The 27,572-nt window shown below is 43.1% G+C and overlaps 1 protein-coding gene across 1 annotated transcript in view; it reads left to right on the forward strand.

Moving 5' to 3' along the window:
* Window positions 1-309: 309 nt before the first annotated feature.
* Window positions 310-27,572, forward strand: part of ecel1 (endothelin converting enzyme-like 1) — a gene marked incomplete at both ends in the record, with an annotated part of 34,935 nt that continues 7,672 nt past the window's right edge. The window contains 11 exons of the mRNA XM_079166802.1: window positions 310-1,167; window positions 2,215-2,283; window positions 3,591-3,701; window positions 3,858-3,950; window positions 5,830-5,954; window positions 15,736-15,958; window positions 21,334-21,432; window positions 21,924-21,998; window positions 22,633-22,736; window positions 24,147-24,205; window positions 26,421-26,472. Of these exons, the coding sequence (XP_079022928.1) occupies window positions 310-1,167; window positions 2,215-2,283; window positions 3,591-3,701; window positions 3,858-3,950; window positions 5,830-5,954; window positions 15,736-15,958; window positions 21,334-21,432; window positions 21,924-21,998; window positions 22,633-22,736; window positions 24,147-24,205; window positions 26,421-26,472 (1,868 nt within the window). The remainder of the gene's footprint in view (window positions 1,168-2,214; window positions 2,284-3,590; window positions 3,702-3,857; window positions 3,951-5,829; window positions 5,955-15,735; window positions 15,959-21,333; window positions 21,433-21,923; window positions 21,999-22,632; window positions 22,737-24,146; window positions 24,206-26,420; window positions 26,473-27,572) is intronic.

The following is a 27,572-nucleotide window of genomic DNA, read 5'->3' on the forward strand; positions in this document are numbered from 1 at the left end:
CTGTAACTGGTTGGAGAGAGGAGAACAAATGGAGAGGCAGCGGAGAGACAGAGGATGAGAGAGCGAGAGCAGGACCCATGAGATTCCTCCTGCACAATGGGAGCCCTTCGCTTTGCTGGCTTTTGATTTGAAAAGAATAAAGGAGACTTTGCTTAAAGAGGGCCGACGGGATTTTTGACATCACTTCAGTGTTTTGCCCTTTGGTGGAAGTAATCATGGCTGCACACTCGACATAAAAACAACTTTCATCCCTTTGTCTGTCTACGCCCGGCTCCCACAGTACTTCTCGCCTGGTGTCAGCCCATTGCCATGGAGAAGACGTACTCACTAACTGCCCACTACGATGAGTTCCAGGAAGTGAAATATGGCGGCCGCTACAGCAGCGACATCCTCAGCAACGGCATGACCCTTCACCTGGGGGGCAGCCTGGACCGACACATGGGACGGACCCGGGGAGGGACGACGTCAAACGGCCGAAACCGAGACCTGAGCAGCACCAGCAGCGGCGGGGGGCTTCCCCGGTGGAGCCGGAGGGAGATCTGCCTCCTCTCCGCGCTGGTCTTCGCGGCGGGCATGTGCGTCATCTTGGGCAGCATGCTGGCGCTCAAGTACATTTCCCTGGACGCCCAGCAGGACCCGCAGTGCCGGCAGGACTGCCAACGCAAGCGATCCCTGCTGCGGGCGGCGCGCTTCGTTCAGGCCAATATTGACCCGACCATCCAACCCTGCCAGGACTTCTACTCCTTCGCGTGCGGCGGCTGGCTGAGGCGCCACGGCATCCCGGACGACAAGCTCAGCTACGGCATCATCACCGCCATCGGGGAGCACAACGAGGAGAAGCTGCAGCGCCTCCTGCTGGAGCCGATACGGCGGCGCGGCGCGGACTCGGCCGAGCGCAAGGTCAAGGAGTTCTATCGGTCCTGCGTGAGCATCCAGGAGATCGACAAGTTGGGATCTGACCCCATGACGGAGGTGATAGACAGCTGCGGCGGGTGGGACCTGGTCGGGGCTCCTCCCGGTGCCGCCGGGTGGGAGAGGGAGGACGCCCCGCTGAGGCCGGACTTCAACGAGCTTCTGTACAGGACCCAGGGTGTTTACAGCACCGCCGTCTTCTTCTCCCTCACTGTCAATGTGGACGACAAAAACTCCTCCAGGAACGCAATCAGGGTGAGAAAAGTTTGAGTTTCTGAGTGTGTTATTCTAGTAGCGTCACATGACACGTATTGGCTAGAAGCAGAGAGAACTAAAACATGTCTTTACTGCAGAATAACACAGTTATAATGCCATAAATCATAAAAAAGAACGCAAGTTGAATTTCTTTGATAATTTATTTTACAAAAATTGGAAAACAATGGAATCTGTGTGTCCAACATGTATCCAAGTTGCCACAAGTGTCATCACTGACTCTTTGTCGTGTAACTGTTGGTCTCATCCAAATCAATCTTGGCTTCCTCGTTACGCTGAGGAACTCAGAATTTAATATTTTTTACAGGATCTGGCTACTACGGAATTTTAAATGAGTCATGTAGAATAAAATGTTTTTGATGAAATATCACAATTGTAAGCTTAGATTCGGTTAAGTTTTCTGAGGGAAGCGTTGTCACACACGATGTGTTCAAGGACCGTCGGAAAGATGAAAAGCTGACGATTATGAGAGTTTTTACAGCGGTTGTGATGAACGGTGCAGGTTTGGCGAACATGCTTTTCTATCCCGCCGGCGGGTTTTGGGGTTCAGCCTTGAACTTAATATTTTAACTTTGGTTTCGTTTAAGTTTTTATAGACGGACATCCAGAGGTTTGTAACATCTGGTTTGATGCACAGTTTGAAAAAAGTCATTTTAACAGACTATTATCAGGGGGAACAACCAATACTGGATCTGGCCTTTGAAAACCATAAATCTCCAAGATATAAAAAAGAAAAGACCGTTTATCAAATGGACTTTAGAAGTCAGTGAGGCTCATAAAATAATAATTAATCATATAGTTTATATCAAACATTCAAACATTGTGCCGAACAGCAACCATATTAAAGTTAAAATAATATAAGATTTAATAAAAGATGACAGTTCGACACAGATATTGACTGATACAGATTTACAGATATACGGATTATTGAAATATTAACCGATCATCTGAGTGTACATCTGTTGAGAGCTGAGCGACACACATGTGACAACAGACCAGAATGAATGTGCTGACTGTGTGTGTGTGCAGGTGGATCAGGAGGGCCTCACGCTGCCCGAGAGGAGCCTCTACCTGGGAGAGGACGAGGACAGTATGAAGGTAAACATGCTCATCTTCAACGCCATCCCATCATCTCCCTCTTTCTGTCATCACCCTTCAATCTCTCCTTTTTTCCTTTCCTTTCTTCACAACTTTTCTTTTCCATTTTAGTTATCCCTCCCAAATGCTCTACTTCCAATCATCTTATTTTCTCCCTGAATTCTTCTTTATTTCCTCACTTCCTGTTTCCCTCAATCCCAGACGGCAACCTCCGGTTCTGAAAAGTGAAGCCGATGCTTCATGTGTTAAAGCTGCATTCTCTCTAGTGTCCACCAGGGGGCGACTCCTCTGGTTGTATAGAAGTCTATGAGAAAATGACTCTACTTCTCTCTTGATTTATTACCTCAGTAAACATTGTAAACATGAGTTTATGGTCTCAATCTCTAGTTTCAAGTCTTCTTCAATACAGCATGATGTTCATTTAGTAAATGATTGTCCATTTAGAGCAGGGGTGTCAAACATACGGCCCGCGGGCCGGATCCGGCCCGCCACGTCATTTTATGTGGCCCGCGAATCTACCAGCAAAAAAAAAAAAAATGGAAATCGCGCACGGCGGAGCTCCTCCCCGATCCGCGCGCACACACCTCCACCAGCGTATGTGGCGGCAGCACCCCCCCCCCCCCCCCCCGACGACGACGACGACGAAGGAGCAGCAGCACCCCCCCCCCCCCGGCGAAAACCGGCCCTTTGGGGGCAACCATGATGCCGATGCGGCCCCAGAGCAACAATGAGTTTGACACCCCTGATTTAGAGTCAAACAGACCATAAAGCAGGGGATGCTTTAGGGGCGGGGCTACACAGTGATTGACAGGTTTCTACCAGTGACATATACGGCGTCTCTATGTCAATCCTCCACATTCCAAATATGGTCACTTTCACTGTTCACCGGTTGCAAAAATTCAAGATGGCGCCGAACTCGAGGCTTCAAAACATCAGCCTACAAACCAATGAGTGGCGTCACGACGAGAACGTCCACTTCTTATCTACAGTCTATGCTCAACCCACACTCTTCCTCCCACCTTCTCTCCCTCCTTCCTTCATCTTTTCCTTCCTTTCCCTTATACTTGACTTCCTCTTATCTTCTTATCTCCTCCCCTCCTACCTCCCTCCTTTTCTTTTCTTTTTCCCCTCCTCCAGCTGTCCTCCGGACTCTCTCTCTTCCTCATCAATCCACCTGTTTTCCTCTGTCGCCCCGCTGTGCTTTTGTTATCCCGTCCACTTTGCCACATGTCACCCCGTCACCGGCCATTACCGGTGATGTCGCAGCTCCTCTCGTCTATTAGCGCTGATGTCATTGTGCCTCTCAGATCCTGGCGGCGTACAAGGCCCTGATGGAGCGCTTGCTGAGCATGCTGGGGGCTCACAACGCCACGCAGAAGTCCAAGGAGATCATACAGCTGGAGACGCGTCTGGCCAATGTGAGCTGATTTGCGTGTTGCTTGTTCATGCACATGCATGAGCGTGTGCGTGTGTGTGTGTGTGTGTGTGTGTGTGTGTGTGTGTGTGTGTGTGTGTGTGTGTGTGTGTGTGTGTGTTTGAGCAGTGTTGAGTAAAAATCTCCTCTCTCTCTCCAGATCACTGTGTCAGAATATGATGACCAAAGAAAGGACATCAGCACCATGTATAACCGCATCACCCTCCGGCAGTTACAGCGCCTCGCTCCCAGTGTGAGTGCTGCACACACACACACACACACACACACACATAAAAAAAACATCATCTATACGTGTGTGTGTGTGTGTGTATGTGTGTGTGCCGTGCATTTTGTGTAGAAGCAGACGTGATGGATTAAGACTTGAACTCCAACTGAGCATTTTAAGAAGTGTGGCGAATGTGTGTGTGTGTGTGTGTGTGTGTTTGGGTGAGGGAGGGAGTGGTGAAGCGCTACACACACACACACACACACACACACACACACAGAGGCCAAAGCGACTCACAAAAAGCTGTCCGCCCTGCGGGGATAGACGTGGAGGTTGAGCGATGGAATGAAAGGAGTAAGTAAAGAGAAAAGGAGGAAATGGTAAATGTTGGAAATGATGGAGGGAGGAGAGAGGAGAGGGGGAGACACTGGAGACCCAGGCAGGGGGGAGGAGAGGAGGGGGAGGAGGCTCTCCTCTGAAGCAGCGGGAACACTGACATGAAATCCTCAAGATGTTTCATGTTCGAGGGAGGGGAGGATGAGGAAAGGAGGGAAGGAGGGAAGGAGGAGAGATGGGAACTGGGCTTCTTGTGAGACGAAGATAAAGAGTTTGATTTTTAGGTCGTCGGACAGAAAAAACGACACGATGCTGACAAGACAAAGGAGAAGCAGATTAGAGGACAGAGATTCCAGCAGATGAATGGCTTCAGTGTTTTGCTGCAATTTATTTGCTTTTACTGTAAAAAAAAAAAAAAAAAATGTAATTAGAGTTACAAGGATGCTGGCAAGCAAACAGCTAACAACCAAAAACAACATTGTTCCCAAGAAGCAAAGTAAATAGAAAAAGTAAAACGATGGAATTTAAAGTAGATCGCTGTTGAGGATTTGAGGAAGTTCGTGCCGATCGCAATTAGTCTAGAATTGACCGGTTTCATGCATACAGTCTGTTTCAAATAAATATCCGTCTTCATCCGTCAGGTTTAGGCAACAGAAATACGTAGTTAGGTTTTAGAAAAGATCGTCGTTTGGGTTCAAATAGCCACCGAAGTGACGATACTTAAGTTGGCGAGTTACGTGTCAAAAACATGGACGGATCGAACATCAGCCTCCTGTCTGAACCATCGCTGGTTGTTGGAACGAGATGAAGGAGGTTTTTTTTTTTGATTGATTTAAATTTAAAGCCATCCATTTCGTCATTAAACCATGGGGCTTCTAATCGGGAGGCCGGGGTTCGTGTCCCATTTGAAACAAACATGACGACATGTTACGAGCCTGCAAACCATTTTTTTCTAAACTTCACGAACTTAACCGCGACCGTTTCACAACGTTAACCAAGCGCAAACCTTTAAGCGTCAAGATATGCAAAAGGCTGGCAAGAAAAAAAAAGACAATTCACATATATTTGTTTAATAACTGTTCCAAATCTCATAAATTCAACTTGGATGAAGTGACGTGGAAAAGGTCTCGGTGACGGACGTGACCACCGTCGAGCAGAGCCGAACTTCTAAAGACTTCTTCAAAGACAACAGACTAGAAAGCGAGATTATCAAGCAAATTGTTTGTTTTTAGTGTATGAAAGCAAATGACGTAATTACTAATATGTGCACGTATTATAAAGTTGGACACGATCTGTTTGATGTAGTGAACAAGTCAAATGAAGTCCATTTCACTTGTTGCATGTTTCTTTGTTCAGAGCTTGTGAATTTTAATTGAAGCAAACGAGAATCTTTCAGTCTCATTTATGAGAAGTGAGGCGGCGCTTTGATGAATTAATTCAATCTGTGGATTGATTACTTCTCCATAATTTAAAACCGATCAGACTGAATGTACTCAATGGGGTCAATATTTAAAAAAATGATTTATGACTCGACCTAAACTAAAACTTTGTTCCTCTTTTCTCTCCACAGCTTCACTGGAAACGCCTGCTGGACAAAATCTTCCACGACAACTTCTCAGAAGACGAGGAGATCGTGGTGCTCGCCACCGACTACATACAGAAGGTCTCTGACATCATCAAGACCACCTCGAAGAGGTAAAGAGAGAGAGGACGGGTGTGCTGGGGGGGGGGGGGGGGAGGCTGGGGGAGGCTGGGGGTGAGGGGGCAGAAGGTACGTGAAAAAAAATCAATGAAATTAGACGCAGGCATTTTTTGATGCTGTACTTTTTGAGCGTGAGTAAGCGCTTTTGTTTGAGTTGTTTTGTGTGTGTGTGTGTGTGTGTGTGTGTGTGTGTGTGTGTGTGTTGGTGTGTGTGGGTGTGTGTGTTGGTGTGTGGGTGTGTGTTTCCTTTGGTTCAGTGCTGCCACTTTAGTTTTGGGCTACGATGCAATGTCACGAGGTGTATGGATTGTTTTTTGAGTGCTGCTGCTGTGCATGTATTTGTGTGTGTGTGTGTGTGTGTGTGTGTGTGTGTGTGTGTGTGTGTGTGTGTGTGTGAGTGTGTGTGAGGTGAGTCTGTTGGGTGAACTTCCACTTCTACTGCAGCTGATTATTATTGATCTACACCCACACCGATCTACCACCTGCAGACGCAGACCAGACGCACATGGATGGACACACACACACACACACACACACACACAGACTTTCTCTCCCCCGTCTTGTTCTTGACAGCCTCCCGGGGAGGCCTCACGGCGCTGCTGCACGTCAGGATGTGTGTCACAGCGACTGACAGCTCGCCAATAGTCGCTGTGCTCGACACAAATACACAACGGCACTCGGCCCTCTCGCAGCGGCCGACCGGCCGGATGACTGGCGGCTGGATTACTCGCTTGTCATTTGCGTCTGAGACTTGATGCACGTCGTCCGTCCGTCCGTCCGTCCGTCCGTCCGAACATTCAGACATTTTGGTAATTTCATGAGTCACCAGCCATCGCGGCACCCTGAGTGTCGGTTCGTTTTTATTACCTCGTCTCACCATTTTTCAGATTTACAACCTGTGATTGATTTAATGCAGCGACTGGTGTCGTGTTGATCAATCATACGCTGGGATGTGTAATAAACTAATCAATTAAAGGAACAGTGTGGAGCATTTAGGGGGATTAATTGGCAGAAATGGAATATATTATTTATGACTATGTTTTAATTAAACACCTGAAACTAAGAATGAACGTGTGTTTGTTAGCTTAGAGACGTAGCTTTGTATCGACGTAGGGAGCCGAGCGACCAGCAGACTTCTGATTGTTATTTTTTAGGACTTAATTTGTTCTTATTATACGATGTTTTTATGAATTTCTTTAGACACGCTATGCTATGATTCATGTTTTTATTTCTTCTACATACTGTATCATAACTTTTTTGACGTACTATACTGTGACTTTTTATGAAGTTCTCGACCAAAAAATACTTTTTATTTTAAATTTTGAAATTTTTAGCTTTTTTTACTTTTTCCGAAATGCTATAATCTGACATTTTTGTTGCATATCAAATGCATTCTGAACTATGATATGTGAAATCCTGACTTTCTTATATTGTCATGAATTATATCGCCCTACAAAGGCCTTCGGTTACAAGTGACCCGAGTATTGAAAATGTGTTTAAAGTTGTTTAAGCTAAATGAGTTGTAAGCTTAGTTATGCTTAGTTAACTTCTGCTCGATCATTCACTTTGTCTTTGATCACAGTGAGCCATATATTATATAATAATCATTGATAATTAGAGATGATTTACGATCATTACCTGGTTGCTTTGAGCTCAGTTCTGATTGCTGGGAGCAGTTTTCCAGTTCTGTCTCTTTGCTAACATTAATGCTATTCATTTCTACATTAATGATAATCAACAGTCCCGTTCCTGTGTCTTAGTATCTGCATCCAAAATCATTTCCAACAAAGTTTGACCCCCAGGAGTCGGCTATTTTGATGAATGGCTATAGTTAGATTAACAACAAGAACAAACAATACTTTAATCAGTTTTAATCAGATATGACATTTGTGTACTGAACGACCTAAAACACTGAGTCAAAAACACCGAAACTTATGTGCAGGAAGACGATCAGTTCATGAGTGGGAAAAAAAGCATGATATGTTCATAGTTAAGGCAAACACAGCCCACTATGTTCTCAGTGTTTGTCCACATGGTACAGCAGGTCTTACAGTTCCAAAAATGATAAAACGTCATTTTTGACCAAAATGAAGTTTCTTTTGCCTTTTAAAAGACATTTTAATGTCAAACTATACGATGACTCTTTAATGACCTTTGTTCTATTTAAATTGCGTGATTAATTTCTGACTTTTTTTCCTTAACATACTCAGACTCTTTTGATATACAATGACATTCAAACAACATATTATACAGTGACATTTCATGACATACTTTAATATGAGTTTTTATATCTTAATGACAGATTATACTGCCTCAGAGTATCCTAACTCACCGAGATGTAGCGCTGAGAATTCTAGTAATGACGTAACTATACTTTCATTCTTTTATTACGTTTTCATGACATATTATAGAATGACTTGTTTTCTACATACGACACAGTAACTTTAAAGGATATTCAGCGGCATCATGCAACATGTTTGGCTTATTTCTGTCCTTTCACAGTTTTACAGGATACAAATAAAGATTATTCTTTAGCTCACGTGTGACAGCTGTGGTGTTCCTGATCTCTTCTATCTGGTCTCCTGCAGTTCTCCCTTTTTTTTTTTTTTGGTAAATTGAACTTTTTAATAAACACAACACTCCAACACACTGTACGCATTGAGTCACCGCCGTCGCGTCCATCTGCTCATTCACTCCTCAGGTTGTAGAAGCCGGACCGATGCTCCATCTCTCTCCTCCTTGTTTACCAATCTTCTCTTTGAGTTGTCCGTTCATCCATCCCCCCTCTGATGGCTTTAGAAATAGATTCTACACTAAACTTCAATCATCCTCTTGTCTTTGCCTTTTTTGTTCCCTTCATGATCGGACATCCTTTCTTCTCTCCCCTTTTATCGCGCTTTCACTCACTCAGCTGATCGTCCCGGAAGTTTAAATTGACCTCATTTTCCCTCGGTTGTATTTAGCGCTCCTCTGTTCAGGAATCAAATGAGTCACATTTGTAAAGCGAGTGATTACAAAAGATGCTGTGTTTATCTCTAAACATGTCTCGGTTCACCATTATCGGTTTTAATTGCTTTCGACAAATTTGTGTTTTAAATTGTGTAGAAGAGGTCAAAATAATCTTCTGAACTGCAGAAGCTCATTCTGCTCTTTGGTGATTAAATGTTGGTGAATAATACAGTTAGGAATAATAAACATAACAATAGTAAATAAAAACAACCACCAAAAGTGAATCACAATAATGACAATGTTAAAATCATATTTAAACATTGAAATGTATTATAAAAGCTCTCTGGTTGTTACACCTGCATTCTCTCTAATGTCCACCAGGGGGCGACTCCTCTGGTTGTATAGAAGTCTATGAGAAAATGACTCTACTTCTCTCTTGATTTATTACCTCAGTAAACATTGTAAACATGAGTTTATGGTCTCAATCTCTAGTTTCAAGTCTTCTTCAATACAGCATGATGTTCATTTAGTAAATGATGGTCCATTTAGAGTCAAACAGACCATAAAGCAGGGGATGCTTTAGGGGCGGGGCTACACAGTGATTGACAGGTCTCTACGTCACTCCTCGTCAGTCCAGATATGGTCACTTCCTGTTCACTGGTTGCGAAAAAAAAAACATGATTAGCAGACAGCCCCTTTTTAAAATCATACATTTTCGAGACTTTATATTTCCTAACATGAAATCTTTTTTTCCTCGTGGGTGTGGGCTGCTGTACAAAGACAGTGGGAGGTAGTTTTGGCAGTTTGAAGACATCGTCTCTGACTCCGTAACTTCTGTGACTCAGTGTTTCTCTTCACCAAACTCTTTTCTCTTCCGGCTGCAGCTCCCCAGCTCTCTCCATCTGTCTCCCTCTCAACTCTCTTTCCACCAATTCTGCCTCAAATCCTCCTCAACGCCGCTCTCCCTCATCTCCATCTGCCCCTCTTCCATTGTTTTCCATCCCTCCTCCTCATCTTCGCCTCTGTCACCTCTCCACCTCCCGTCATCCTCCTCTTCACCTGCTCCCCGTCTTTCACTTTCTCACTCTCCATCTTCCTCCCACCTCCAGACCGTCTCCAGGTTCCGTCTCCCAGGAAGTGCTTTATTGGGGTTTAAACACAGGTTTACACACACACACACACACACACACACACACACAAATGAAGGAATAGAGGTATTGGATTTCCTGAGGGGTGTTGCTCATTAGCATAGCTCATGAGAGCTAGAAAATGCCCCGGTTCCTCACATCAAGGGGTCTCTCCACCGCAGCGAGCAACAAGCCTTCGTGCAAGCAAATAAATACAGACACTGGGAAACTGAAGTTAGCACTCACAGTGGGATAACACCGGGAATCTGAACCCTGACGGTGCAGAAATCCTGTCGGAAATTTAAAAACAACACAATCCACTTCCTTCTCTAGCTGCTTCCTCTGTCAGGTGTATTATAGTTATATGTTTACTATTCTATTTATTTAATGAAACACAATTTCAATATCAGTAAGGAGTCTGTATAGAAAGTGAAAAACAAAACGTTCTTTCATCGGTATCGTCTATAAATGACATCATGGCAACGACGTTGCAACAACCAACGTTTACAAAAAGACGATTTTTTCCATTTTGAATTAGTGCAGAAAATAATCTCTGTGGCAAACAAACGTGTACGATACTTGTTTTGTTCATCGAGATAATCTTCACAAATGAAACCCATTCTCATGATGTTTGAAGTGTAAAGTAAAAAGCTCACGTTAGGCTATAAAGGAGCTCCACCGCGGTCACATGACTTCACGTCTCCACCACTAAGCTACAGGAGGACGAGCGTTCCAGTGTCGCCTCATTTATGCTCTTTTTTTAAGACACGTAGAAGCTAATATTTCCATCCCTAAAAACAGAACGACATAATGGCAACCAAGGCAAGTGCTCATATTTGGCTGTTTGTGTTCAAGGTCAATCATCCTCAGAAATGAGGATTTCCTTAAACACACCACTGTCTGCTGTGACTTCGGGTCCACATATTGGTATATTTGAACATGACAAAACAAGAACGATTAAAGAACGATTAAGCCATCCGCATAATTAGCCAAAGCGGCTAAGAACACGCGCAACAAGCCACGTCTGTGTTTATATGAACCTCCTGCACGTCTGAACCACAAAGAACGTAGAAAGAGTCCTGCAAACACACACACACACACACACACACACACACAGAAGCCATTGTTTGGCTTCATGCGGTGGGAGTCGGGGGGGTCGTGGCAGAGGTGTTGGCCCGTTGCATCATTGTCCAGTGGAGCAGATGGAGAGGAGGTTTGGTTCCTCTCAAGGCCACTAATGGACCACAGAAAGAACTCTCACACACGCTTTCCGAGAGTACACTTGAAGAGGTAACAAAGTTGAGAAATAACAGGAGAGGAAAAGTTTGGATTATTGTTAAATTGGAGGAACGGAGAGAATTTGCGCTGTGAGAGGTGAGAAGGTGACGGACAGTTGTGTGTTTCAGGATGACATGATGGACGGTTAAAAATCAATGGATCTTCCTTCCTTCTGCTATCCTGCTTGGCTTCTTTTTTACCCCTATTTCTTGCCACCTTATCTCCTTTCCTTCATCCATTCTTCTCTCTTTCGCGTCCCTCCTTTTTCTCCTGCTTCATGTTTTTGTCCACATTATTCTTCGCTTTGTTGCGTCCGTCTTTCACCCGTTTTTCTCCTCAGCCATCTCCATCATCCTCCCTTCCTTTTACTACCCTTCATTCTCCTTCTACACATCATTTCTTTTCTCTCCTCTTCATTCTTAGGTTGACAATTCGACCCATCCATCCTACTCCCATTTTCCCATCCGTCCCTTCCTCAATCAGTGGGAACACACACTCTCCTTCTTTACGGGTGCATCTATTGACCTCCTCCTCCTCCTCATTGTCCTCTCCCTCCACCCCTCACATGTTCTCCCATTGATGGGTTTCCTCATCATACGAGTCTACTGACAAGAGCAGTCACACCTCCATCTCCTCATCTGCCATCCATCTTTTCTTTTCTTCTCTCTGCCTCCTGTGTCTGTTTGTGTGTGTGTGTGTGTGTGTGTGTGTGTGTGTTTGTGTGCGCGCAGTCCCACACGCTCTGCAATGTCTGCAGCCAATCCCATTAGCCAGATGAGCAGGCCTCCAATGAAGGAGAAAGCATAATGACAACACCAGCGTCACACACACACACACACACACACACACATCCTCCCTCGCCTCTCTGGCTCTCCGTCTGCTAACTCCATCACTCTCGACGGAGTGTGTGTTTGTGTGTGGGTGAAGATTCAGTGTGTGTTTTTTTTCCTTAGTGGTTTGAAGGCCAGCAAAAGAGTGTGTTTATTCTGGTGTTTTTCAGGGTACATTATGTGTGTTCATGAGTGAAACCGCCGAGGATTCACCTTCTGCTGAGTCCGCCGCTTTGAAAAACACACACTAATGGTAGATTTAGAGCATTTGTCAGGTGAAGCGGCTCGACAAATGTTTGATTTCATGGAACTATAACGTTAAGCTGTCGAGGTTTGATTCCCAAGCGGGCAACGTATCCTCATAAGACAGTTCGTATGATATCTTGTGAAAAAGTTACTCATTTTCCTACAAAAGTCCAGCAGCACGTGTCAATCTCCACTCGTTACATGAATACAGGCTTGGGTATAGGAAAAGATCGTGAAATACTTAGTTAGGTTTAGGAAAAGATCGTGAAATACTTAGTTAGGTTTAGGAAAAGATCGTGAAATACTGAGTTAGGTTCAGGAAAAGATCGTGAAATACTTAGTTTAGGAAAAGATCGTGAAATACTTAGTTTAGAAAAAGATCGTGAAATACTTAGTTTAGAAAAAGATCGTGAAATACTTGGTTAGCTTTAGGAAAAGATCGTGAAATACTTAGTTTAGGAAAAGATCGTGAAATACTTAGTTAGGTTTAGGAAAAGATCGTGAAATACTTGGTTAGCTTTAGGAAAAGATTGCGAAAAATACTTAGTTCAGGAAAAGATTGTAGTTTGGTTTAAAATAACAGAAGTGGAGCTACTTCCGTACAGAAGTTACGTGATGAATAAATCAACGGTTTCTCGTTTCACACGGGGCACGAACAGCTGTCTCCTTTTGGTGAAAGACCGTTTTTAGTTTGACTCATCCTCCTCCAACTCCGTTTTCTCAGGTATAGCTACGTGCAGTCTGCAGCATTAAGTCTTCTCCGAAATAATAAATAAATAATACGGTTTTCTGCCTCTGTGCTGCTTGTGGGTGTAGATTTAACATATTCAAGTTTCTCCTTGCCGTCAGCCGGAAACTACCAAGTGAAGTTTGGAATAGAGGAGTCCCTCCCTCCTCCATTACCTACAGGGTCATTACCTGTGGTAATGTGTTGATGCAGTGCAAGGGGACAGTGTCTTTTCATCTTCCTAACTAGCCCCATTAAAATCCATTCAGCTAATGAGCCTTCACTCAGTCCTCCGGTGATTAAGACCCACTGCTTGATCTGTACGGCGCTCTCACCGTCAGGCCCTCTGCTTTCATTTAGCTCCGCTGCGACTCCATTACGGCACAAAGCGAACACCGGCGTATACAAGTGTGACCATGTAGGGGAGAGCGGGGTGATTTGAGCCCGGGGAGAAGTTTTCTAGGGAGCCGGAGACAAATGGATCGAGTTTTGGGAAATCATCCATTTTAGTCGGCGAAGGTTTCTTCTTTTTTTTAAGGAGGTGTAGGTCCAGCGTCAGAACAGGAATAGTTCAGTTAAAATGATGGACAAGTAGTCGGATGTTAGAAGTTGGGTCATCATTAGAGTCACTTCAAGGAACTTTCATTTAGTGTCGCCCCCTGTGGACTAAAGTGGTAGTGTCTCTGAGCGCCAGACTCTTTAGAAAACCTCTCATTTTACTGCAGCAGGTCTGACAGTCTGCCCCTCTCGGTCCTGGTTCTGGTTCTCCCGTTGCCTCCCTTCCCTCCAGCGGGTCCAGCAATACGTCCTGGGTCTCCAGCAGCGTGGTGTCGGTGTTGGCTCCCAGAGAGGAGAAGGAGGAGGAGGAGGAGGAGACGTTGCTGCTGCTGCTGCCAGGAGCTGAGCTCTCCTCCTCCCTCCGGAGCTCCGACTGTGGGTCCAAGGCTGCATGTGAAGCCGGATCTGGGTCTGTCCACGGTGGACCGGTCTCTGCTGGAGTCTGAGCTGAAGGAGGTTCTGGTGAACCTGCATGAGTTCATCTGGTTTCACCAGAATCCGACCCGGTGGCTCCGATGACGAGCTTTAAGAATAACTCTATAGAAACAGACCATCTTCTCTCTGATGGTCTATTTACTGATGGAGGTCTGATAGAGGATCAGGACTACACTGAGACTGGTTCAGGACCAGGTAAAAGTTCCTCACAGTAACTTTAGGTTGCTTGCACAAGTTTAGTTCTTTTTCTGATGATTTCATTCACAACATCCTGAAATAAATGTGAACAAACAACGGCCACGAAGACAACTTGATTCTTGTAATTAAAAAATGTAATCCCAGCAAACTGTTATCACGATACGACCTGAACACATCCGACTAATATTGCACTCGAGCTATCAGCAGGTGAATTCTGAATACTATGCATCCAAACCCTCCCGTTAACCCTCTCGCCACACGTTTGATTCCAGGTTATTGTCATCACTTTTTCTCAAAGATGCCTCAAGTAAACGATGTTCCCCACCTCTCCCACCCCAACACATGCTGAAGTTTCACCATTATCATATAGATGACTTCCATCACACACGTAGCCGCACGCACACACACACACACACACACACATTTATAAACTCACGCCTGTCCAAGTGTGACGATGAAAGCTAAACAAAACAAAAATTACACAAGCTAATCAAGCAAAAGCAGCCACACCTGTAACACACGCTGATATTAGTTGACGTGATGATGATCAAGGGCACCACCTGAGTCTCCTCATTCTTTTATTCACCCCCCCCCCCCCCCGTCAATTCAATTCACAAGCGGTACCTCGGGTTGTTGCTGTTGCCAAGGCGCTTTTGATTTAATATCTGTCATGCATACGGGAAAATTTAAGAAAAAAAACAAAAGAAAACAACATGCCTTGAGGTCCGCATGGAGCCTCGCAGTGGGAGAGAGGGGAGATGTGGGGAGATGGGGGAGGCATTTGTCCCCGCAGGGCAGAGTAGATGTGTGCACCCAGTGGGGGCACGAGGACTCACCAGCGCTCCGTCGTCTGGAGGGGGAAGAAGACACAGCTTGAATGCATAAATGAATGATCCATTTTTTCGCTGTGAGTCACTAAAGATTAGAGGGGAGCTGTTCTTAAAACCGTCGGGCCCTCTTGACTCCTCACCACTGGCTCTCCATCACTGTCTGCTTTTTTTGGGGGTTTTTGTCTCTTAACTTTGGTGACTCTTAAAAGGAGCTCAGAGGGCAGATGGCAAAAACAGAAGTGTGAGCCAGATGGAGGGAGATAACAGCGAGATGCAGTAGATGTCACTTTACAAAGAAGAGTCGAGGAACTGTTCCGCAGTCTGACAATAACTATGTAACTCTTGAAAGTAAAAATGAGAATGTTTTTGTTCCACTGTTTAATGTTTAATTCATAAGAAATAAAAATGCACCTTTGTTGAGTTCTATACACTCACATCTCCTACGAAATCACATGTACTCTCAATTACGTTTCGAGGGGAAACCTATTCTCTTCCAACTCGCAGTTTTAAACCATTTAGGCAACAAAACAGACTGTTTTCATACATTTGTTTTGTAATAACTGATCCATCCTCCTTCCTTGTTTCCTCCCTCCTAGGGTCCTCCATAACTACATGCTGTGGCGCATCGTGGCGGCGCTAAGTGAGCACCTGTCCACCGCCTTCCGCAGCACCATCCACGAGTTTTCTCGGGAGATCGACGGCACCGAGCAGCAGCTGGAGCTGGGCCGGCTCTGCCTCACTCAAGCCAACAAACACTTCGGCATGGCCCTGGGAGCCCTGTTCGTCCAGCAGCACTTCTCCTCGCAGAGCAAGGCCAAGGTATGGAGGGGTGAGGGGAGAGAGGGTGAGAGGGGGGAGTATAAAGGCCGCAAAAGCCAACAGAGTTTGGTGGATGTCCAACAACCGTCGCTCTATCAGCTAGGAGACGGCTGTTCAATGCCCATCTAAAACAAGACGTAAACGCTGATTTATTAGTCACGCAACTTGCGTACTTCAGTAAAAGCACTTCCATAGTTAATTTAACCCAAACAACGATCTTTTCCAAAACCCAACCAAGTAGTTTTGTTACCTAAACCTAATTAATATTTCCCGATCTTTTTTTAAAAGTAACTAAGTCGTTTTTGTGGCTAAATCTAACCAAATATTTCACGATCTTTTCCTGAATCTAACTTAAGTATTTAACAAGCTTTTCCTAAACCTAACTAAGTATTTTTCGCAATCTTTTCCTAAAGCTAACCAAGTATTTCACGATCTTTTTCTAAACTAAGTATGTCACGATCTTTTTCTAAACTAAGTATTTCACGATCTTTTCCTAAACTAAGTATTTCACGATCTTTTCCTAAACCTAACTAAGTATTTCACGATCTTTTCCTAAACTAAGTATTTCACGATCTTTTCCTAAACCTAACTAAGTATTTCCCGATCTTTTCCTAAACCTAACTAAGTATTTCCCGATCTTTTCCTAAACCTAAGTAGTTTCCTGTGAAGACAGAAGTTTATTTTGAAAGGACTGTATGAATGCAACAAGAGAAATGTGACACGTGTTGCATGTCTTCATAAAGAAAGGCTCAAGGAATGAGGAGTAACTTTTTGTCGGATATCATACGAACCGTTGTAAGAGGATACGTTGCGTAGATTGATGAATTCCGATGGCCTTTATTTTGTCCTGTTTTCAGAGGTTTTCTCCCTAGTCATTCAATTTATTGGATCCAGAAAGCAGCAAAATTCCACTCAAGTGGCCTTTAAATTTAAACCTTTTGACATTTAAATTACATTAAAAACTCAAATTGAGACGCGAGCCAGCTGAACATCTAAACTTGCCAAATTTGAAAACCGAACCAGGGCCAGACAATTCTATTTTTACTGAACTCCAACCATTACTGACTGTGAGCTCACCAGGCTAATGCAACCCATCGGCTGCACTCCAGGTGTTCCCCAATACCACTCACTGGTTGGGGTTTTGATTACAGAATGTAGTGTGTTCACAGAAGGTTTATCGGAACCTTTTTGCTAAAAACAAGTCAATTGTGGGCTGTAGAAGCAAATACAATGAGCCTAAAGACACTTTAAAGTGGGAACATTTCAGTTATTTAATTCCTTGTTAATTTGAAAATATTGATTAAAGCAGCTTTAACAACACTTAAAATAGTCAGCATCTAAAAACAGAAAACAAGCTTTGATTGTTCCACAAAGGAAATGGAAACGGAGGAGTTATTTACAGCTGAAAAAAATAAAGCAAACTGGGGTTAAAACAACTAGAGAAAGATCTATGAAAACACAATTGTGTTCAATTCTCATTCCAAAGTCACAGTTTGATCGATGTCCATCTGTGAGATTCACTTCCTGTTAGTACCGTAGAAGTGGTACATCTTTCACTTCAGTATTCTATAAAAATGTAAAGTTAAACATTAAAAGGGATGTAAGAAAAAAAGGCAATTCTGACACCGGTACAAACTGTACGTATTTAAATGTTGTGAGCTCAGTTTTCGTGTGGGCTTTGACTTACACACAAATATTGTTGACATTGAATTAAATTATCGTGACTTTACTTCTGACTGAAAAACATTTAACAACATTTTAAAATCTTAAAACATTTCTCTGATCTTGCGAATTTCATAACTTTTCCACAATTTCCGCGACTGGAACTCATCACCTTTTTTTGTTTCTTATAATATTGTTTCTTTATTTTCCTCTTCTGGTTCGTCACTTTGGCCGAATGATTTGGATTGATTCCTGCATCTAGTAAAATACCCTCCTTACCAATCAGAATCCTCTCTCTAGTCTCTAGACTTTTAAAATGTTTCTATTTTGTTCTCTCCGTCTTGGTCAGTCACTCTTCTGCCCTTCTCCTTCACCTTAATCCTCCCCATATGTATTCTTATCTCAGTGCCATGTCCACTCTGACGACATGGGGATACGGTTCCCAATAGCATTTCTAACCTCTGTAACCCCGCGCTCTCTCTTTAAGCTTCCCATCATCTCCCTTTCACCTTCTTCTTCTTATGCGCTACGCCCTTTATCCAACATGGAGCGGCCTTTCTTCTTCTCTCGCAATCGTTTTAAATCTCCGCTCGAAACCTCAGGACTTATAAAAGCATGAAGCAAGTCTGACACAACCGGAGACATTCATGGGCGCTAATCACTCTCTATGTAATTGATATTTAAGTTTCCCAATTTAAAATTCTACTGAGATACTAAAGTGGAAGTTTCAATAATGCTTCAAGCTATGTGGAGCCTTTTCTGATTAATTAAAGAGTAGAGTAAGTAAGATCTCGTCTACAGTGAATCCAGCATCTAAACATCATCCGTGTTGTATGTAACGTAGAATGTGGGCTGGATAGGAAATGTTATGCTGTGTTACTGCAGCTGTCCGTGCTCACGCTGATCATTGCTCATAGCTGAGTCCGTCTACATTGACATGTCCAAACAGGTTGGAGACCTCATTATCAACACCAGAGGTACCCAGACCGGCTCACTGATGCTGCTTACCGCAGCATGAACAGGAATTAATGAGTCTCGGGGAGCCGAGGCTGAGAGATGGGAGTCAAAGGGGAGGGCGGGGGTGGTGGGGGGGGGGCAAAAACGAGCTTTCTTGTTCTCCTGAATCGCTCACAACGCGTCCCGGTGTCAGACGTTGTTTTGCGGTAGTTTGAGGAAAATCACCGGAATAATTCTTTAAAAGTTTCTGGAAGTTTGGACGGTAAAAAATATTCCTCAAGAAGCACTGATGTCGGAAAAGTTTTGCACATTCAAAAAACCTTGAATATAGTTTAGTATGGGAAAAATTCAAAAAGGGGTGAAACAAAACAGGGTCCTGCTGTGTGTTTTAAAGTTTGGACGGCGAAACTGTTCCTTAGACATATCAATAACGTTGTTAGGTTCAGGGAAACGACACAAACAGTCTCTCACACAGAGGTCAGCCGCCCTACACACCATTTTGTCATATTCTTGGTTTTTGTTTAGTTTGTTTCCATGTTTTATTTTGAAGTTCCCTGCCTCTTGTGTCCTTTCACTTCCTGTCTTTGGGGGGTTTTTTCCCTCCTATTTCCCGAGCATCACCTGAGTTGTATCAGTTTCATCAGCTTTGCTCCGTTCCCTTGTGTTTCTTCCACCAATCAGCTTTCAGCATGACCTCCTGTCGTCTCACCTGAGTCTTGTTGTCTGATTAGTTTCTTGTGTATTTATAGTTTTGTCTTTTGTTGGTCGGTTTGTCTACTATGTTTTTCTGGCTGTGTACATGATCCTGTTTTATTTGTCATTTTGCTCATTTCTGGACAGAATTTTCAGTTGCTCACTTTTGAATGTTGGTAGTTTTATAGATTTTTGGGTTAATTGTTCCACTTTTGGGTCTTCTTGTTGCTTTTGAACTCATCGGCCTCACCTCCTGTGTTGTGTAAGTTTAGTTTGAACGTTTGCTTTATTAAAATCCCCTTTAATCTTCTTCTGCTTCCCGTTTGAGCCCGACTCTGTTTTCCTGGCTGCAGACGTTTAATCCTGACATTTTTTTTTACAATCTTTTACTGAACCGAACCAAGTTGTTTCCTGTGAAAACATAAGTTTATTTTAATAAGGTATAATGTATGCAAGTAACGAGCGCCATAGATGGAAGCGTAGGCCACAGACAAAGAGATAGAATGTGTTTCTGTGGTTCCAGCAGCTCCAACTTAACTCTTTAAAAAACTCTTTCATTCATATCAGATCCTTCATTTATTATGATGCAATTATTAGTTTTGAACCAAGAGCTTTGGTATTTCTATTTGGCAGCTCGTGAAAAATGTAGGTTTGCCAATGTTAGTATTTTAATATCAGTATTATAAATATGCTTCCTCAGGTTCATAGGTCTACTGGTGTGACAAACAAAAACAAGGATGTAAAAAAAGCCCAAATATTCTGCTTTGACAGCAGATTTCTAATATTTAATTCATGTGGAGGTGACTTCCTCTTTATGGATTCTTCTGGAATTTGGAAGAAAGAAAAAAGGACGTTGTCAGTACTTTAAAGTTTCTCGGTGGCTTTGCAGCTTACTCTCATTTGAACTTGTAACTTTACGCCATCGCAGACAAAGTCAAAGCGTCCCGTTCCGGTCACTTTGACTTGCGTCGGTGTTGGCAGCTGGAAAATAGAAGTGTCCCATGCTGGGTTTTTTGTTAACAAAATCGAAATTTCTCCGACGGTTGAACGCTTCCACTTGCGGTTTGTGGCGTGTTTCAGCTGCAAATAAGGTCAGCGGCAATTACATATTGGACGTGGGATTTCACGTTACACAGAAACTGCAGCAGTGGGTTCACGAAGGTGGAAGAAAGTCCACCGTTCGATCCAAATCGTCTGTTGGTAACACAACATGAAGTATGCGTGACCACTTTAATTGCACCTTTTAACTTTTTAGTTTCCTCTGCATTTCTCTAAAATATATGTATATATGACTAAATAACAGGATGGAATGAAGACGAGAATATTATGGAGTCAAGTACACAAGTAACAATGAATTACTTGGGTAAATATGAAGATAGAAGTCTGAGTAAGGAGAAAATGTTTTAGTGATCTATGATACTCTTATATTAAAGAACACAGTTCTTGCATTAAAGGCAGGGTTGTAATCTTCTTCAAAATCCTTTTTGAATATTTTACGTCCTGACAGCGATCAATGATGCTCTGACAAAAACAAAACCTGGTATCTGCGGCTGTCTCAGGAATTCAATAAGCTCGTCCAATTAATGGATTTGGTCCGAATGTAATGATTGGACGGTCTACCTGCCTTCATTCTGCCCGTTCACTCATCGCTCATCTTCCTCAAGCTGCTATCTTACAAGCTGTGAGAATCAATAATAGCCATGTTTGTTATTTACGTTCATTTTTGGGGTTTTCTGGTGAGATGTCGGTGTTGCCGTCACGCTAAATTTAGCAACTTTTGGAGCTACTCACTACTTTCATTTGGAAAAGAGTTTTTAGGTTTGGATCATTTTTAAATCTAGCGTGCTTCAACCTAGTTTCTCAACATTACCGACTCTACCTTTTTAAATGTCAACAGCACACCAGCAGCTTTCTGATCGTGCTCCTCGCTTTTGTTTTATTCTCACTCAGTGGGACTTTTTAGTGTGAGAAAAAAAATGCAGAATGCAGAAATATTTAATGTGAAATATGATCTAATGTGCTCAATAAAAGTGTATCTATAAATCCATGTGAAATCCCTCCAGGTCCAGGAGCTGGTAGAGGACATAAAGCACTCGCTGGACCTCCGGCTGCAGGATCTGGACTGGATGGATGAAGCCACCAAGGAGGCTGCCAGGGCAAAGGTTCAGAGCCTCACTCTGCTTCTGCATCCCACAACACCGCTCGCCGTCAGATCCGATTAGTATTTGAAAAAGGATTTCATTATTTCTTTTGCAATTCCTTTTTTTTTTTCTTTTTCCGGGGCGTTTGATTGATTGCTTGGTTAGATGGAAGTGTGTGATAGAATACATCAAGGGCTTGACATTGAGAAGTGGGGATCGACCTAATCCGGATCTCTCTGCGGTGCCGGTTTAGGGTCTGCACCGCAAGATATCCCGTCTAATACTTTTACAATCTGAAGTTATAATCCTTTTAGAGGGCCATGCTGAATACAAAGAGCTTCCCTGTAATCCTATTACATTGAGTTTGCTTGATTAGTTGATGTGCGTGTGTGTGTGTGTGTGTGTTTGTGTTTGTGTCTGGGTATTAGTTACCACAAGTGGATGTGGGGTGACGTTGGACCAGTTTTCTCCTCCACTTCCTCCATCCCTCTCTTCTTCTTCTTCTCTCCCAGCTGAAGCACATGATGGTGATGACGGGATACCCGGACTTCATGCTCAAACCTGAGCTCATAGATCAAGAATACGGGGTGAGTCATGAACTTCCTGTCCTCACCACACACAAGCAAATTCTCTCTCTCTCTGTCTCTCTCTGTCTCTCTCTCTCTGTCTCTCTCTCTCTCTGTCTCTCTCTCTGTCTCTCTCTCTGTCTCTCTCTCTCTCTGTCTCTCTCTCTCTCTGTCTCTCTCTCTGTGTCTCTCTCTCTCTCTGTCTCTCTCTCTGTCTCTCTCTCTCTGTCTCTCTCTCTCTCTGTCTCTCTCTCTCTCTGTCTCTCTCTCTGTCTCTCTCTCTGTCTCTCTCTCTCTCTGTCTCTCTCTCTCTCTGTCTCTCTCTCTGTGTCTCTCTCTCTCTCTGTCTCTCTCTCTCTCTCTCTCGCTCTCTCTCTCTCTGGTATTAAATTAACTCGAATCAATATCCTACTTTAAGTATGTCGATGCAACCAGGAGGCGAATGTAAAACCTCAGCTGTCAAAAAACTAGCCGGGGGGGCAATGGTATAAACAGACACATGTGCTGAACATCTTGGGACGAGTGGAATGAGTTTAAATGTGGGACGGAAAGGTGAAAGTGTAATAATAATCCTGTCAATAACATGTCAAACTCCTCCTATAATACGTAGCAAACAGACAAACTCACAATAACTTCATATCTGTTGTTTCCGCAGTTCGATGTGGACGAGAAGACGTATTTCAAGAACATCCTCAACAGCATCAACTTCAACATCAAGCTGTCAGTCAAGAAGATCCGGGAAGAAGTGGACAAGAATGCGTGAGTGTCATCGTCTCCTCCCCGCGGTAACACGAGCTTCCCCCGGCCTGTTAATCTCATTTTACCGACATGCGGCGCCAAGCAATTAAAGGAAGTTAATATATGTGAAATCCAGCCTGAGCTCACGCAGCTGAGGCCTCACGCCGGACGCCACGGTCGCGTCTCTTAATATGTTTGACACGCCTTAACGTCTGTCCCTTCTTTTTTTTTTTTAAGTTTGACACGTTTGTTGATGCGCCTCTAAATTAAACCAACAGATACCGAAATCGACACACTCAGCTGGAGAAAATCCATTTGATTTACTTATCTACAGCAAGCCAGGCTGCATGAAAAGTGCTGTGGGACATGCGGTTTCATTTTTTCAACAGAAAATAAACTGAAACCCCTGGATTGAGTGTTCTCTCTGCCACAACAACACATTACAGTCACATTAGTATTCCAAGGTGCTGGAAACCACGGCGTCATTAGCCCACACTTGACGCCCTGAAGAGTTAAATCACACACTCCTTTCCTTTATCACCCAAAATAAAGTGAACCTTTCATCACTCACTCTTGTGTTGTCGCCGGGAAATAAATAAAGGAGAAACACATCTCCTCCTCCTCCTCCTCTTCGTCGCGGTGTTTTGTCTCCACAGTCACTGCAGAGCCATCAGTCTTTCACTCCTATAGAACACAAGGGCATCGCACACTCTCACAGCGAGACATTTTTTGGGGGGATTTTTGCAGCCAATCGATTGGTCTGGCTTTAAGTGGATTACTATAAAGGAACTGTCCGGTTTGAGCGGAGGAACTTTTGCCGTGGGACCGCACACACTGAGTATTTCCCACCAGGGGGGTTTAGAGAGAAACCCGATCCCAATGTCCATAAACCAATTAACAGGTGACGCCAATTAAGTTCCAGGGGTTCAGGTCTTCCAGGCTCTTTGCCTCACGAGACAGCAAATAATCGATTTACTTGTTTACGTCAGAACAGCTTCGATAAATAAGGTGTGTATGTTCCACCTTTAATCCTCATTGTTTCAGAGTATATGTAATTTGCCAGGCTGATCCTCTTTGTTTACCTTGTTTTTTTATGTTTCCTGCTTCCACTAATAACCCTGTGTTTAACGTCATATTGCTATGAATTGTGGGTAATTCCCTTTGGGCAAAGTCTGCAGAAATGCGGGCTTACGGAAAGCGTATAATAAAGGGCTCAAACACTCAAAGACAAACAGAGAAGTGTTCGGGATTTTGTTCAGGTATCAGCTGTTTTTTCAAGTAAATTGGTGATTTTAGTGTTTGTGTGTGTGTGTGTGTGTGTGTGTGTGTGTGTGTGTGTGTGTGTGTGTGTGTGTGTGTGTGTGTGTGTGTGTGTGTGTGTGAGGGATCCCATCTTTTAAAACCCTGTTTGTTTGATGCTACTCTCCCCAGGTGGCTTCTCCCCCCTCAGGCCCTTAATGCCTACTACCTCCCTAACAAGAACCAAATGGGTGAGTGCGTGACTCTTCATTGCCATTCTGCACCACAACACGGACCGCGCATTAGTTACACGCAATTACACCATGTTGACGCCTGTTTTTTTCAAACATGTCAAACATGCCGTTCGCTTAGAGGGAAATAAAAAAAAAAGCGTCCACCTCCTCATATCATATTCCGTCTCATCGCTCACTTTCTCCTCTGATCTGCACCTCACATGCTTAATACCTCCCCGGAGCTAAAAACAAGCGGCAACACCGTCCCGAGTTTTTAACAAATCTGGCCTTGCACTGTCACCCCCTCCCTTCTCCACTCCCCCCCCCCTCATCTTCCACCGTGATCGGCCTGCTCGTCTGTGTCTGCCTGCCAGCTGGATTAAATCTCTCGCAAAAAAATCGATGGCGTGCTCGCAAGCTGATGCTAGAGGACAGGAGGAGTCGGAGAAAAACACAGTCATCAGAGCCCCCTGGGTCATTTCTTTTTCCTTTTTTCTGAACCCACACACATTATTTCACTCACTTCAACCAGCCACTTCAGTTCTCATCTCTGTATTCACTTTCCTACTCTTCTTTTTATTTAAATCAAATTAATATTGCCCACTTAAGTTTTTACCTCCATCTCTTTATTACATTTCTAGAATCAGGTTCAGGTTTGAAGATAAGGAGACGAGGAAAGAGATTAAATTTAAAGTAGCTCCCGAACATGGTGGATTTTTTTAAATATATACTGTATAAAGTAAATGAATTATGCTAAATCCGAACTACCTACATGCACATACTTTACGACTGCAGTCATAGTTATTGAAATTACCAAATTAATTCGTAACTATTTTTTTTCGATTATTTTATTTGTCCATAAAAATATGAACAGAGAGTCTACAGCCTTGCTAGCAGCCACGTGAGGCTGTGGTGCTTTGTGCTAAACTATAATGCTAACATGCTAACGCCATCCTAGTTCAGCATGCTAATATTTGCTTATTAGTACAAAGTACAGCTGAGGCCAATCCCCCGGGAACTAGAGGTCAACCGATTAGGACATTTTACATTATCGGCGGAGCTAGTACCTTTTTAAAGAATGACCGATATCCTCGGTTACAACTGTTCTCGCTCTTACAGTAAAAAATTAAAAAGGAAATGAACATTCGGTAAACATTCTTCTCTAAAGGTAGTTTCCCTTTTATAATCCGTATTTCTTTGCATAACAATGCAGAATCTGTTTATAGAGATTAAGCTGAGGCTGATGGGAAGTGTTGCAGATAGATCCACTGGGAAAAGTCAGAGGATCACCGAAGTTATTAAGATTCATTACAACTCATCCTGAGGGGAATGTGAATGTCTGTACTAATATTTTTCTTAAACCTCCTTGTAGATTTCACAGGAAAAGTGAAAACTCTGACCTGCTGGTGGCGCTAGATGAAAAGTCAGGGGATCACTTAAGTCATTAGGAGTCATCCTCTGGGGAAAATGAATATTGAAGAAGACTTGAAACTAGAGATTGAGACCATAAACTCATGTTTACAATGTTTACTGAGGTAATAAATCAAGAGAGAAGTAGAGTCATTTTCTCATAGACTTCTATACAACCAGAGGAGTCGCCCCCTGGTGGACATTAGAGAGAATGCAGCTTTAACACATGAAGCATCAGTTTCAATTGGTAGAACCGGAGGTTGCCGCCTTGCTGGAACCAATCAATTATCAAAATGTAGATAGTAGATTATCAGTCCATTACCAAATTCCACACCAATACAATCTTTTGCATCTTTTTCTATGAGACACATATTCTTATTTTGTTAAATTAATCTTAAATTAACTCAACGTGCCGCTGTCATCCTGTGATAAGTCCAATGATAATACTCTGTATATGATGATTTTAAAGCTACTGGAAGAGGTTAAGAAGTCGTTGGTGAATGCAGATTCCTCTGCATGAAGCAAATAGTTGCTGCTGCTGAGGAGACTGATTTGTATTTGTGCTCTGTGCTCACAGAAATTTGGGCAAATCGAGAGACTTTCTGTCATCGTCCTCTATAGCAGCTGCACTATCGCGGCTTTAAGGCATCAGTGATTTCCATTTCCTCCTAACTGTCGTTTTCCATCTAAAGGAGACTGTATCACTGTGACTTTGATAAAAAAAAAAACATTTCCTACTTATTCTGAAACCAGAGTGTGTGATATTCATACGAGCTGTATCTGGACCACCTCCCTCATGTTGGTTTCTTTATCTCTTTTCCAGTCTTTCCTGCCGGCATTCTCCAGCCCACTCTCTATAACCCTGAGTTCCCACAGTAAGTAGTGCCTGCTTCAGTCCTATAGGGAGGCACCAGCATCACCACGGCCACAACAACAAAGGTCATTAACGGCTACGTTAGTCTGGCAAAGCTCTGCCTCCCCGAAGTCCCAACAAACCAATTTAACTACCCACCAAGAGCTCAATTACTGAACAAGGTGCCGCTAATGGAACAGGTGTCATTGAGAGGTCGCCTCCCTAAATTTGAGTCCATCGAGTAATTTGATGGCGCATGAAAGTAGATAGCCTCCCCCGTCTGACTCGATCGCTTCTATTTATCTCAGTGAGCTCTTTGTGATGAGAAATTCGTAAATTAGAGTCACGGCGTTATTGGACGGAACTTTAATCAGAGCACAAAAGATCCCCCTGTGCAGAAGTACGTTTAGAAAAAAAAGCTTATTTTAATCAAGGTGTGACAGATATGGGAGTATTTCATGGCCGATAATATTTTTACAAATATACAGCTGCTGAAAGGCAATGCAGCATTTTGTGATGCATAACATCTTTAAAAGTATATCATCATGCCAAACATGGACCGAGTATTTTCCCCAACAGTTCTACTCTTGTCACGGGAGAAAAGCTTTTGAAGTAACATTTAAATCATTATGCCATTAAACACTGAAAACTTCAAAAGTAGCTACAATTTATACAGAAGCAAATAATTGCCATGATTGTTTGTTAAAGATTAAATACATCATTTTGAAATGTAATCACCGTAGATATATACGAATTTCATGACTTAAGACTCCACTTGACAAAATCAAAACAAACTTTAACACCAACGACTCAGTATTTTGCGTAGATGTAAACTTTTAGACTTGAAAATACTTGATATCTTCTCCCAAGCCCTAAGATTTATAGTTATTTTTGAAGTGTGTCAAAAATATATTCAAGGTTTCGTTAAGCAAAGGAGGACAAACTTCTCAAGTGTTAAATGTTTTCTTACAAAGTCTGACCAGACATTCAATTTATACATTTCACATTTCATTTCAGTCTGTACCAAAAAGGTTTTGAGGTTTAATACAAACTCCATCTGAAAAACAATCATTGTATTTCTACCTTTCTCTAATGTTTCAAAGTTCCATGCATGTTTTACTA

Source organism: Pholis gunnellus (assembly GCF_910591455.1).
Source record: "Pholis gunnellus genome assembly, chromosome: 9".
In the NCBI taxonomy this organism is placed as follows: Eukaryota; Metazoa; Chordata; class Actinopteri; order Perciformes; family Pholidae; genus Pholis; species Pholis gunnellus.